This window comes from Trichoplusia ni, chromosome 13 (assembly GCF_003590095.1).
Source record: "Trichoplusia ni isolate ovarian cell line Hi5 chromosome 13, tn1, whole genome shotgun sequence".
NCBI lineage: Eukaryota > Metazoa > Arthropoda > Insecta > Lepidoptera > Noctuidae > Trichoplusia > Trichoplusia ni.
The window spans coordinates 10,800,913-10,815,124 of record NC_039490.1 but is presented as its reverse complement, the minus strand read 5'-3'; the positions used below and the strand labels follow the sequence as shown (position 1 = coordinate 10,815,124).

The 14,212-nt window shown below is 37.4% G+C and overlaps 2 protein-coding genes across 3 annotated transcripts in view; one reads left to right on the top strand and one right to left on the bottom strand.

The window, feature by feature from the left end:
• Positions 1–1,108, bottom strand: part of LOC113499858 (neuropeptides capa receptor-like) — a 73,309-nt gene extending 72,201 nt beyond the window's left edge. Inside the window, exon 1 of one of the 2 annotated variants that reach the window (XM_026880432.1) lies at positions 177–1,108. In XM_026880432.1, the coding sequence (XP_026736233.1) occupies positions 177–471 (295 nt within the window). In that variant the 5' untranslated portion in view covers positions 472–1,108. The remainder of the gene's footprint in view (positions 1–176) is intronic. The other variant, XM_026880431.1, reaches the window with a different exon arrangement.
• Positions 1,109–9,027: 7,919 nt separating this feature from the next.
• LOC113499867 (host cell factor 1) lies at positions 9,028–13,603 on the top strand. The gene has a single exon (XM_026880444.1). The coding sequence runs from the start codon at positions 9,188–9,190 to the stop codon at positions 11,705–11,707; it is 2,520 nt and encodes an 839-aa protein (XP_026736245.1). The 5' UTR covers positions 9,028–9,187; the 3' UTR covers positions 11,708–13,603.
• Positions 13,604–14,212: the final 609 nt, after the last annotated feature.

The window sequence follows — 14,212 nt, the reverse complement described above, 5'->3', positions numbered from 1 at the left end:
CACAATGCAGGGAAACATTTAATTTTAAACACCTGTATAACTTAACTATACTGTATCTATACATATAGATGTACGGTATAGTTTCATAACTTAATGAATATATAATATTTGTACACAAATAAACCCTTCTTCTTACATACCAATTAATAAATAGTCCTTTATCCATCATAACTTACCAAAGAGTAAGAGCAACAGATCGCTGGCCGCCAGACTGAACAGGTAGTAGTTGGTGGCGGTGTGCATGGCCGGGTGCTTGACGATCACCACGCACACCGCCACGTTCCCCACCACGCCCGTCGCGAAGATCACCAGCAGCAGCGCCGAGATGGGGATGATCCTCTTCAGGGGCAGCGTCCGAGGACCCATGATCACCCACAGCATCTCCGCCTCAGAGCAATCGAAGTTGCTCAAGTTGGTGCAACGCTCGTACCATTGGGAGACAGTCTCGTTAACGCGAAGAAATTCCTCCATTTTTGTTGTTATTTAGAACATTTTCTTGTGTAAGACAAAAGTGGATTTTTTTCCGAGTCCTCTTTTAATAAAGATACACTTTTAAACTAGCTTTCCAATCATTTTAATAAACCAATTAAAGACAGAAAAAGAAATGTAAATAAGTATGTCATAACTTAACTTTACATACAACTTTCAAATATCAGAAAACGAACTTATAACTTGTACAGAACCTTTTAAATAGCCACGTAACTTTAAAAGTTGTTCACAACACGATCGTAGCAGTGCGCCGCTACGCGACTACGCGGCTACGTCCGTAGCGCGCGGTCTCCGTTGGTAGACTGGCTTTGCGTTGCAACGCTTACGGCTTTTCATTTAACTAATAGCAAATGTTACTTTCAATTTAACTTTATAGACTATTCCTATCGATTATTTATGAGTTGTCCTCTCGGGTATGATAATAAATGTATTCTTGTAAATTGAATTGTATGACAAATAACTGTTGCACGATCTCGAAAATACCTCTGCATATAAGAATATAGTTACTATGCATTTAGTGGCATAATAAAATTTGAAATAATATTCATTTAAGTTAACGTATAAATCCTACACTAGGCTAGCATAGGACCGTAGAAATTGGCACGAAAAAGGGGAGGCCTATGCCCAGCAGTGGGAGGATAAAGGCTGTGGATGATGATAAATCCTACAATGAATATATTTTATCATAAATAACACCCCGCTTTTTCTCCAACGCTTAAATTCGCGGTTGTTAAGTTCGACACCAATGTAACCTAGACTTCGAAAATTTTACTTTAAAAAACCTTTTTGCCAGAAATTTTCGTAACTTCGACGATATCACCTAGGTCATAGACTAAGTAGGTAGAGACCTTTTAATAGCTAAAACTGTTTTAGTAGAATCTGTCTCCAGAGCCTCCACTTACCTTTGGCTGCCGATTTGGCTTACTTCAGGCACCAAAAGTGTTATTATAAATATATTTTTTAGTGTTAACGTGGTGTGTAGGTTGTTAGTTAAAGACTTCATGGCTGACCATTAATTAATTATATTCAGGGGTACTTACTGTCTGTATGTTTATCTTTTTCCATACTTTATCTAATGAATCGTAATAGGTAGACAGTTGAGATTTTCATTTGAGGTTAAGCAACGGTTGATTCGGTCATAATTTTTTTGGTGCTACTATTTCTGTTGTAAATATGTTTTAGTTAACCTTTCTATTACTCTCAGTGTCGCGGGTATTCAACGTTTTATTTGTTTGATTTTAAAAAAGGTGTTTATACTATGTTTCTTACATTTTTTTCATTTTTAAATACAAATATCGCACTTATTTGCGGGGCTTATCCATGGGGCAAAAGTAACATTTCATACATTATTGTCCCAGCAGTGGGACATTTTCAAGCTAGCATTATATACTCAGCCATTGAAGGCACAAAATAAACTCAGAGGTGTTTTCCTAAATATTCTTAATCATTGTTGTAGACGTTAAAAACACAAGTCAGCTTATTCATATTAAAGTTATTGGTATTACGTTAACTTCAGGCTGAAACGAAATCAACTTTCAGCATAATTTAAAGCTGAAAATTAACAAATAATTGACTAAACTCTTTACAAGTTACGTAGCTTAAGTTATTTAATTAAATAAATCTACGAATAAGTTACTGTTGTGCTGTTAATGACGGTTTGAAACATTACAGATTTATAATTGAAGAATTTAGTTGGCGTATACCTATAATATAAATGCAATATGACTGTTACATATCTAGTAGCTATTACTTGAATCTACATATTTTATCGAAGAAGAATTTTTCATATTTTTTTTTTTACTTTTTCCAATTTTATTCTAATTAAATTGAATAACATCTTGTTAAATAAATACAACTTTGACTAAACTCCAATCTTCTGAAGTATGTGTAACAAAAACAACTAAACTGTAGCTCAGTGGCTTAGGTAGCTCAGTTGGTAAAGCGAAAGCACGGGTTCGAGCCCTACTTGAGGTTATTCCTAGACTTTCCTACCTTCAAGAAAAATCTTTCAAATAGACGTTTAAAAATAAATTAAACGAGTTGCTCGGTCGCTCGTAATTAATTCCTTTAATTAATAAACTGTGTTAATTAAATATTTTAAAGTTGTAAGAAACGTGCTAGTTCTCTAATTTAGGTAATTTAACTACACCCTATGATACTAAAAAGTTAAAAAAACTTTAACTTTGGTCTGTGGCGTAGTGGTTACGCTAAATGTCTGACTCTTATGGTAGCGAGTTTGATACTCTTGCCAAAAGGTAGTAATGTTAAATTCATTTATTCATACCCATACTTATATTGTAAATGTGATGTAACCTAGTTCAATACCATGTGTTGGTTTGACACCACCACTTTATGCACACCTCTATTTTTATTTTAAGTTCCATAACTAAAATATTAAAACCGAAATCTATAACTATGTGTGTCTGTCCGTCTGTGTGTCGCTGTCTCCCGTGAACCGTGATAGCTAGACAGTGACATTTACTCAGATGATTAATTTCTAGTGTCGATACAGCCAAAAATCCGCCATTGGGTACAAGATATAATGAAAACTAAATGTTAAGCAAAGGTTGTCACGGTCGTTTATTTGATCGATGGCCAATTTTAGTTTCTTTTCTGACTATAAGTACGGAACGGCTAAGAGTAAAGTAGACATAAAAACTCTTATCACAAAGCAAACAATAAATGTCACTTTTTTAATATCTCTCTGAAAGGCATAGTTTTTTACTTTCATATTAAGTTATTCTACCGTCTTGTTACAGCAAGACATATAATAATATGTCAGTTGAACTATTACAGCCGCCATAACGTGACAAGTGTGATGTCATTAAGATATATAAACTTTTTCCTCCACTATCTAGTGATGTGGGAGTGTTCATATTGAGGCAGTCACATACTTGACGATATACTTATTTCTACTTTTGCTAGTCGCCCGTTATACGTACCTAGTAGAAGCCAAGAGAAAAAATATGACTAGCCGAGTGGTGGACGTCATCACGCCAAACTGTTGCATCGCGGGTTTGATTCCCGCGTACTAATTGGACAAGCGTTTGTTTAATCCACGAATGCTTGTTCTGAATTTAGTGACTTGAATGTTTGTAAAACCAATCGTGACACAAGAATAGTCTTTTTAATAATTTGTGTACATTTTTATGTGTGCTATTAAATGTTAGTGTACAAATACAAATTGACAGCTCCCTAGTTCATCTTTACACAGATTTTAATATCGATTGTAGTGACTTTTCTTCGCAAGATACCACCCACTTACACGAAGACTATAAAATGTACTTGTCAGATGATACCAAGCCATTATAATAAGCTTATTAACAAACATATTACATTCATATTAATTATCAGCTCTATAATAATATCGGTGTATAAAATCCTTTAGTCTGCGAGGCCCCGATAACATTGACCTTACAAGTCAGTTGAGGTTTTGTATTTTTCATTTTATTAATTCATTCAACTGAACTTAATTCCCTTTTCATTTGATCGAATCTTTACTAAAGGATCCCTTCTTCCTCTTCATTTCAATTCCATTAATCAGATGTTGTTTTTCTATTTTCTACACGAATTTTCCGCAATGTTGTCCAAAGTTTTGTGTAAAATTTGAGCATTTGAGTTCCCCCTAAATAAAAAAAAACTCAATATTACTAAATATTCTTACTTTTGTTTTAAGTGACTTAAAAATTAAGTCACCATTTTAAGTATGTAATACGTTACACTTGTAAACATTTATACCTTCTTCGGCACACATCGTTAGAGAATATAACCGTCGTGCATTGTACATGTGCGATTAGTCTCTTCCCAAATATATTTAAGTTTCTCGTTACACCCCTATAATTGAATTAGAAAGCTTCTACATATTGTCAGGTCATTTTATGGAGGAATAATGGACATCGTCACACAATTATTCTGCTAACATCGCGTGACGCGCGAATTCAATGAACTATTTTATTCAACAGATAAAAGTAAATTGCCTTTGAGAAGCTACTTAACTTAAGTATTCTTGGTAATGTATTATAACGCTACCATTGGGTAGGGGGGTGGGCAGAAGTGTTGGTTAGTATTAGAGGTAATTGTATCCCAGTTTGCTTTGCTTGCATAGGAAGAATAAGCAAAAAAATGTGTAAATACACCTTTAGACAAACTTGTTAGGTAGGTATTTTACTGAACTATTTTTGTTGTCCTTTTTTCGAATTACACTTATAAGAGGTTATTAAAAATGAGGAAATAATTTCAGAAATTAATGGATAAGATGAATGAAAGAAATAACTTCAGAATCTTCTCTTAGTTAATTTAATTACTGTTATTAGCGATAACCTTCTCAAAAGGTTTTTTTTAAATGCTTAATCCGTTTATACATATTTATTAATAGGATAGCAGATTTAGTTCATAACATTTTAGGTCATCTGCCTTTAACATTATGGAAATAAGGTATTATTTCAGTATACCTACTTAATATCTCTTTTTGTACTACCGAATGTAAAATCAAGACTGTACTGTCTAGGGGCCTACAGTGGCTACAGTCAATAGTTGATACATGAGGGTAGTTGGAACAGAAAGCCTTCTCAGCATTCCAAGCGGACCTGAAACGGTAAGTTATTGCTTTTTGGTGTATCTGATTCTAGATCTGAACAAAGAAAGATCCCTCCGCCCAGTGTAGCTATTTCCTAGATAAATGTGACAGACAATAGACCATGTTAACGTCAATCTTTTGTAAATAGTTACATGAATCTTTTACAAAATATCCTTCCTTTTTATCTTTATCTATACTATGTAAAAGGAATGAAATATTTTACTATTGTTACTTTGAGGATACTCGAGTTCTTGAGCTACGATAAAGAATAATTCGATTCCCATGTAGGCAGGATTTTCTGTGAACCATAAATGGTTGTCGCAAGTAAATATTAAATGCTTTAAATGAAATTTGATGACATTATTGACACATGGTAGTTTCTTTTCAATAGTAATCTTTATATTTTTAGTCTAACATTATAACATAGTCACAGAGTCACAGGAAATAATTTTACGTTTCATTAATGGTCTCATCTGCAACCTCATTCCACTACCAACATTATAAATAGCTAAGTACTATGTCGAGCAGTGAATAGGTACCTCTAACAATAGTTAGTGACAGGTCTTCACAGATATCTGACACTCGATTACCGCGCCAGACGAGGCTCAGACAATACTCAGAGAGGCTATTATCAAGGCTGGACCTACCTTACTACTTGAGGTAGGCTGACAGATTAGAAATTGGTCGCAAGATATAAATGTTATTAACTTTACTTAAAACAATGTAGATCCATACGTATTTAGTCTATATAAAAATATGCAGGTAAATTATTTTATGTCGGTAGCACTTACTAGGAAATTATAAATTGTCTAATTAAAAAAAAACTTTACAGAATTAAAATGATCAATTCACTAAAACTTTTTGATGGATAAATTGGGCCTTCCTTTTCGATTTGTATGTCAATCACTTCGGCCTACTTGCTATACACTACTAGCGCCATCTAGTTTGATTTTATAAAAAACTAATTTATTCTAAAAACTAATGTAATTTATGACTAATAAACTATTCTTTTTTCTAATTAACTTGGTTGTACCAAGTAAATTTTTGAAAATCAATTAGTATTAATCAACATTTGAATAACAAGACAAAGTATGTGCAATTGTGCATAACAAAGTTGTAAGTTCAGTGTCGAATCTTCAATCTTAGACACAAAAGCAGAAAGTTCATTTAATAATATTAGCTATCGAGATGATTATGGAACGAAAGTGCTTATATTATAATTTATAATTACATTAATAGATCAATACTAAGATACAAGCGCCACCTGTCGGCAAAGATATCACTAGCTTATCTCAACAACTCCTTATAATAACAGCTACCCAGGTACATTTTAAATAGGAACCTACTATATTGTAACAAAATATTCAGCATGGCCATGTAGAACCAATTTCAACCATTTACCGCAGATAGATTAACAGCCTCATTTCTTTTATTTCTCTTTCTACCTAACCTTGTACTAATTGCGGACTTTTCCATAAAAACGTGTCACATTATCGCATGTCACAAGGATAATGGATAACAAATGATGTTGGCCGCGTCACTCGGCTCTCGGATGATAATATAACAAACCATTTTTCTAGATAATTAGGGCAGCTGTGGTCTAATATCTTTTAACAGATTAAGAATAAAAAAAAATCTCTATGGTATTACAAAACACATTTTGCGATGCGATGTTCTTAAAAAAACATCAAAACAATTTTGATTCCTAATAAATCAGTTTTGTTATTCAAAATAGGTAGGTAACTAATGCAAAAAAAAGAATATCTTAAGCTCGATTTTTCATTATTGCCCTCCGCAATTATTCTCTTCAAATCACAGGCACTTCAAAATTGATTTTCTTACATTGTTAGTTAATAATTAGTACCTGAACAAACCATTATACCTAAAACAGATAGTTTTGCTAATATAGCCAGGTAATAAAGGATACCTACATTAGGTTGATCACGCCACCTATATAAGGCGTTCGCCGCCCGGTGTGCGGTTCGAGTCTCGTTTGATGACGCATCTCGTGTGACTCAGCGTAATGAGATGCTCAGCGCAACACGTTACAGGCGGGGCAGCACACTCTCATTAACGTGCACCTAATCTACTTCCATATGAATAGCTAGAATAGGCACCTAATTAACAAACCTGATGCAAAGCAAAGACAAATCATTCTTCAAAATGTTTATTTAACTGTACAAGTAGTTTTTTGGTTTTGGTGGTGTGTGTGAATTGAATAGATAATTTAACTATAGGTACTTTTGTTTTGGATAAATTCGTAGCCTACGAAATGAGTGTTCATTTTATAAGCATAAGACATACTGAAATCTATTTACTACGGATATTTTTCTAATTAGAATATTGGTCAAATTACCCGCAGGTATTTAGTGCAGACTGTGCCTGAAAGGTTCAATCCCAGCATCAGGCAAATATGTTCATAATTATACGGCTTTATGTTGTATGGGTTTAGTGATAGATAACCTCATTATTAATTTGAGAGAAAACATAAAAAAAAAACTTAGATTTCATGATGCAATATAAAATATATTTTAAAAACAATACTATGTCTCAGGAAAAATAATACTTAAAATTATAATACTTGTAGGACAAAGCAAAAGTAGAATGGGAAAATTAAATACTACTACAAAGAGAAAGAAGTTTTGATTGTCATTGAAGGCCATGCACTGTTTGCCGCCTTGCCGCGGTTTACTTCAAGGTGACCAACATAACCAACTCCAAACTGACAAACGTTCGGATACACGTCTGTAATACAAAACCCATAGACACAATAGTAGGTCTACAGGAATAATACTAACTTAAGTAAACTAATAACATCCAAAAATATTGTATGATCGCTAGAATTATTCAAATTTACTGAAATTAATGCAAATATTTATATAACAATATTTATTTCTTAAAGGCAAAAGAAGAGACAGTGTGCTGTGACATAGAGTTTGTTCTTCACGGCAAGAGCAAAGCTATCTACAGATGTTTTTTTTTATTAAAAACTTATTTAAGATAGTCTATTTTGAATAAAATTAAATGGATTCTGATATTGATGATTTTTAATTTGAGTACTTTAAATTAACTGGGGACATATTTCAATGTAGGACGTCCTCAGGCACGGTGGAGTGATGACTTGCGCAAGACGGCTGGCAGGAGCTGGATGCGAGAAGCCGAAAATCGATCTCAGTGGCGTGCACTTGGAGAGGCCTATGTCCAGCAGTGGACTTCGATAGGCTGATGATGATGATGATGATGATGATATTTCAATGCGAATATGAAAATTTTGTTTTTTGGTTTAAATAATTTCGTAAAATCGAAACGTGTTACAACGTTTTTACTGTGAAGATAATTTTACTTCTAAAGCAAAAATGAGATTTATTATGCTTTGTATATATTTAATGAAGTATGGTTGTTTACAACCATCCATTTGAAACATTGCAACACTGTGAGTGAGTATATTCAATGAGTACATTATACTTAAATAAAAATTTGCCGTGTAGTAAGGTAACAACTACATACGAAGAAACATTTGTACTATTAACATCCATTTTATTAACACAATTCAAAATTACTTTTCAGTAACACTTTTTGAATTTAGTTCGTATTTTAATATTGTTTTTACCCATGCCAATATCGAAGTTTTCTAAAAGCAATAAAACTTTAAAAGTATTAAAATAATGTCAAACTTAAATTTTAATTTCATTCGATTTGGATGTCACTAAATACATTTTGAAAGAAAAAGAAAATAGTACATTCGCTTTAAAATATTATGTGTAACAAAAACACATTTGATATCTGCTAACATTCTGGCTGAATATTTTAAAACTATACGGTCACATAGACAATTTCTTGACGTCCGACGCCGTTCTTTTGATTGACGTGATGTTGGTAGCGCTGTTGCTAACGCCATTTTTGTTATACACTCGAAGCTTCGTAGGGTGATTTTTTTTTACTCATAGCGCTAACCCATAAGTGCGAAAGAGAAAGTCGAATAAGATTGTGTTACGTAGCTTCGATTATTCTGAATATTTTCTTCAAAGCTTATTTACGACGTTTCTCATTGTCTATGCTGTAGATACGCATCCCGAGCGATACATACGGTGTAAAGCTTTTAGTGACAAATGTATAGTAAAAATGAAGGAAAACGCCGTACTTAAGTGGCAAAAAGTATACAACCCCACCGGCCCGCAACCACGACCTCGCCATGGCCATCGCGCGGTCGCCATAAAAGATTTGATGATAGTTTTCGGCGGCGGAAACGAAGGGATAGTTCATGAACTTCACGTCTTCAACACCACCACAAACCAATGGTTCGTTCCTGTTACGAAGGGAGAAGTCCCTCCAGGATGCGCGGCGTACGGCTTCGTCGTCGACGGGACGCGTCTCCTCGTTTTTGGCGGCATGGTGGAGTACGGCAAGTATTCTAACGATCTGTACGAACTGCAGGCTTCTCGGTGGGAATGGAAGCGTCTCAAGCCCCTGCCTCCCAAGCAGGGTCTCCCTCCGTGTCCCCGACTTGGTCACAGCTTCACTCTTCTGAATGGGAAGGTTTACCTGTTTGGTGGACTGGCCAATGAGAGCGATGACCCCAAGAATAACATACCCAGGTACCTCAATGACTTGTATACCCTAGAGCTGTATCCAAATTCTTCAATGACAGTGTGGGACATACCCTTGACCTATGGACAATCGCCGCCGCCGCGCGAATCTCACAGTGGGGTCTCTTATACAGACAGAAGCAGTGGAAAATCATCTCTGATCATTTATGGAGGTATGAGTGGCTCACGTCTCGGAGACCTGTGGGTGCTCGACGTGGACAGCATGTCATGGTCACGCCCTGAAGTAGGTGGTCCACCACCACTGCCCCGCTCCCTGCACACTGCCACAGTCATAGGCCATCACATGTATGTCTACGGTGGCTGGGTACCGCTTGTCCCAGATGAATCAAAACTTGCCACACATGAAAAAGAATGGAAATGCACCAATACCCTTGCCTCACTGAACCTTGAGACAATGACATGGGACAACATAGCTTTAGACAAGTTTGAAGAGTGCGTCCCACGAGCCCGGGCAGGTCACAGCGCTGTCGCCATCCAGACTAGGTTGTATATTTGGTCAGGAAGAGATGGGTATCGGAAAACTTGGAACAATCAAATCTGCTGCAAGGATCTATGGTATTTAGAGGTTGGAGTACCTCCACAGGCTAACCGCGTCGCGCTCGTGCGTGCTGGCACTACCTCACTAGAACTGTGCTGGCCTGCTATGAATACTGTTACTACTTTCCTTCTTCAAGTACAGAAATGCGGGAAGGTGACACCTGCGCGCTTCCCTACTGCGGCGGAGCCACTAGTCGCCCCTCCGCCAGCTTCGCCCGTAGCCAGCCAACCAGATGCAAATAAAGCGTTTGGCATCACTTCTCCCGTCGCCAGCGGTCTGTCAGCCGCGGCCGAGGTCGCTCGCCCGGCCGCCACCATCGCCTCTCCGGCGCCGGCGCCCGTCACGCCGCAGAAGATCGTGCCAGCTGCCATCAAAGTACCAGCTCAAGCTGCAGTCAAAATAACACCCAATACCCCTACTTTAAAACAAGCCACATACCAGGCGAAAACAGTAGTCAAGTCACCGGCAACACCAGCGACGCCAGGCTCCTCACAGCAGATAAAGGTAGCCGCTGTGACACCACAGGGAGTGACCAGGATCGTTAGCGGTGTAGGCACACCCGGCACCGTAAGAGTTTCCACAGCTCAATCTAACGCGCAGATCGTGCTGGGCTCCGCTACGGCCGGCGGCGGCTCTACGCCGAGATACGTGCAAGTTAAAACCGGCACCAGTGCCGGCGTACCAGTCAAACTTGGCGCTGGCAATATGCCTGTCAAACTTGCCGGCAATGCGGTACCCCTGAAGATAGGCGCAGCAAATCTCCAGGGTAAAATAACAGCCAACAGTGTACAGAAAGTAGGTCAGGTAGCCACCACCAACATGCCACTGAAATTGGGTGCTGGCAATGTTAAAATTGGAACGAGTAATGTTCTTGTTAAAACTGCAGGAGGTGTACCTATCCAGGCTGGTGTTAATCTTCAAACGAAAGTGGCAGCTGGTGTTCCTGTGAAATTGGGAGCTGGAAACCTGCCTGTAATAGCGAGCAGCGGCGGTGCGATACAGATTGCCAGCACTGCGCTCGGCGGCCAACAAGTGAAGACGCCAGTCTACAAGATAGTTACGGCGAAGTCAGGCGAGCAAACAGCGACGTCGACAGCGAGCGCGGTGGCCGGCGGAGCCACGGTGCTGCGGCAGGCGGGCGGCAACGCTGGCATCCCCGTCATCATCAAAAAGACCCCCGGCGCTAACGCACAGACTAGCAATGCCCCGCAGTATGTGACTCTTGTGAAAACCTCTACTGGTATGACAGTCGCGACGATGCCTAAAGTGGCGATGATGCAGAACCGGCCCAGCGCACCCGCCACGGCGCAGGCGCAGAGCATCGCGCCCGGCGCCACGATCGTGAAGCTAGTGTCGACGAATACGGTTGGCGGCAACAAGATCATCACGCTGCCGTCCAACATGCTGCAGCTGGGTAAGTCCGGCGTGGGCGGCAAGCAGACCATCGTGATCACCAAGTCGGCGAGCCAGGCGGCGCAGTCCAGCCAGCAGCAGTGAGCGCGGCCGGCGCACCGCTGAACTGACGAGTATTCTCAGAGGGAGAGTCCCCCGAGCGAGGGAGGGAGCGGGGCGCCCGGCGCGCACACTGTGTGACTTATGCGGTGGTGTTTTAGATTGTAAATTTCAATATTAAAAACACTGAGTGCGTTTCTCAGACTACAGTATATTCTAAATCATATTGAATATAGTATATGAGTCTTTTATATGTTATATGGGTCTGTGTAGAAAATGTCCTCATAGAGTTTTTACTAAAAATATTTTATTTACTCTTATAAATTAATTATATTAATGTATGTGACTATGCACCCAATTTCTACATATGTTCAGATCTGTGCCCGTGTTGTAAAATTGATATACATGAATGTATGAGTTCTCTATCAGATGTTGACGGCCCCAATAGGAGTTTACACTTAAGTGCCTGTTGTGCAGTTTTATGCTTTGATGTTGACCGGGACTAGGTGTTTGAGAATATAATTAATTATTTTTGGAGGAAGATGTCACATAACACAGAATAATTCATGTTAATTGTAAGACTTAAGTTTTAATACTTGTATTAGATATTTTTGTATGTTATTGGATTTTGTTATACAAATATGTTTAGTAAAGCTGTTTTCAAAAATTCATTCTGGTTTATGTACAGGGAACACTGCACCAATGAGCTACCCCTTGTAGTAATGAAGTTAACTGAAATTCAGTTATTTGTCTGTCCTACTCAATATAGTTGGTTATTTATTTTGTTTTTTTGAGGCCAATCTGGTCTCTTTTATAATAAAACAGCAATTTATCTATGTTGAGTATGGCAGTTACAAGTAATTAGATTGAGTAAAATTAATTTACTGCTAAAATTTATAAAATTGATGGGTAGCTCATTTCCTGCAGCCATCTGTATGATCAATGTCCAGTACATGTGCTGCCTGAGAGCTACAGGCAGTTATTTTAATTGACCTAGGCAAGTACAAGACATGCAACTTATGTTTGATGAAAATGTCTTCCGCTTTATTAAGTTTCCAAAGAATTCTCCCTCAATGTATTCTGAGTTCGTTGATATGATTTCGGACACGACGTGTGTATGTAGCGTGCTAGAAAATATAGATTTATATTATATCATTATTCCCCTGCTTTTAATGGCTGCAAACATTAAATTGCATATTGTTCACAAAGTGAACGGTTATTTCGATGCGGCCATTAGAAACATGGCGACTTGTTTCTTAGTTTTAGTTAAATCACAACGTAGTTTGCACTATTTAAGTTTTTATATGACTAGCTGTTGATTTTATGGCATTTTTGTTGATATGAAGTTTTGGATCAATGATGTGACTTTTAACTATGTTCTATTCGCAAGTTTCGAGGCTATTTACAGTATTGAGAACATCGCATTGATCTGAACGACAGCTACGAAACTGAAATGCCAGTCCGACAGTGACTCTGAATAAATGTGCCTGGATGGATTTGGGGAATTCTCAATAGCATGTTCACGACATGAGAGGGCACCTCCATTAAAACTATGACAATTTCATTGATAATGCTATCAATAACTGTTCCGAAAATAATAATATAGGATAAAAATGCAGAATGTTGTTTTTTTGGCGCGAATTCTTTCTAAATCATGGGATAATAGGCGTCCACTCGAGTGTGTCGTGTCAAAATGCAAAAATGTAATATTTTTGATGTTGTGTTAAATATTAAATATAATTTAACTGTTGATCTCGTGTTGAGAATGATATTCTGCGTTTTTATATATTTTAGTGTAAGTGTCCTAGGTGTACGTACGTAGATTAATCATAAAATAATAAGGTAAGCGAGGTATGGAATGTAAATATCATTAAGTAGATAAATTTAATGTTATAGTTTGTTCATATTATGTTCATTTGCTTGAATAAACGATTTGGATAAGCGCAACTTTCATTTCCAGTCCTCCGAGTCTCGATAACGGCATTGCGTAACGACAATACTCATTTGTAATACATTATCTTTTTGTTTAGACATCAGAATCTGAGTAGGTCACAGAAAAAATACAATCAATGCAACTAAGGAATAGTAATACCATGATTTATCATTTTAAAACCTAGGTTCTGTTGTGATTTATCAAACCTTCCATACGAAACCACGATTCAGAACGAAAGTTGTAAATTATTAAAACAGCTCACACGGAACGATTTAAATAGTGATTATATAGAATGCTTACTTTATCGTAGTTGACAAAGCGCATTGCGAAATTTAGTTAAGTGTGATTAGCGCCATCTAGGACAGAAGGGCTGTATTTAACTCCAGCCATGTCTCTGTTGACAATAGCCATCAATAAAGTTCCACAAGATGGCACTATTTGTCAACAATTGTGAAATTCCTTTATACACATTGCTATTATTTTATTTCAATAAGTGTGAAAACAAAATAAAATAGTCAATTCCTGAGTTTCATATATTCGAGGACGGCAAACAATATTTTGTTTCCTTTGAAGCTACTAGATGGCGTCACAAGTTTTGAAATAGCGTCGAAATGATT

What these genes read in the sequence shown, in the direction of transcription:
- LOC113499867 (XM_026880444.1), top strand. Translation starts at nt 9,188, where the DNA reads ATGAAGGAAAACGCCGTACTTAAGTGGCAAAAAGTATACAACCCCACC.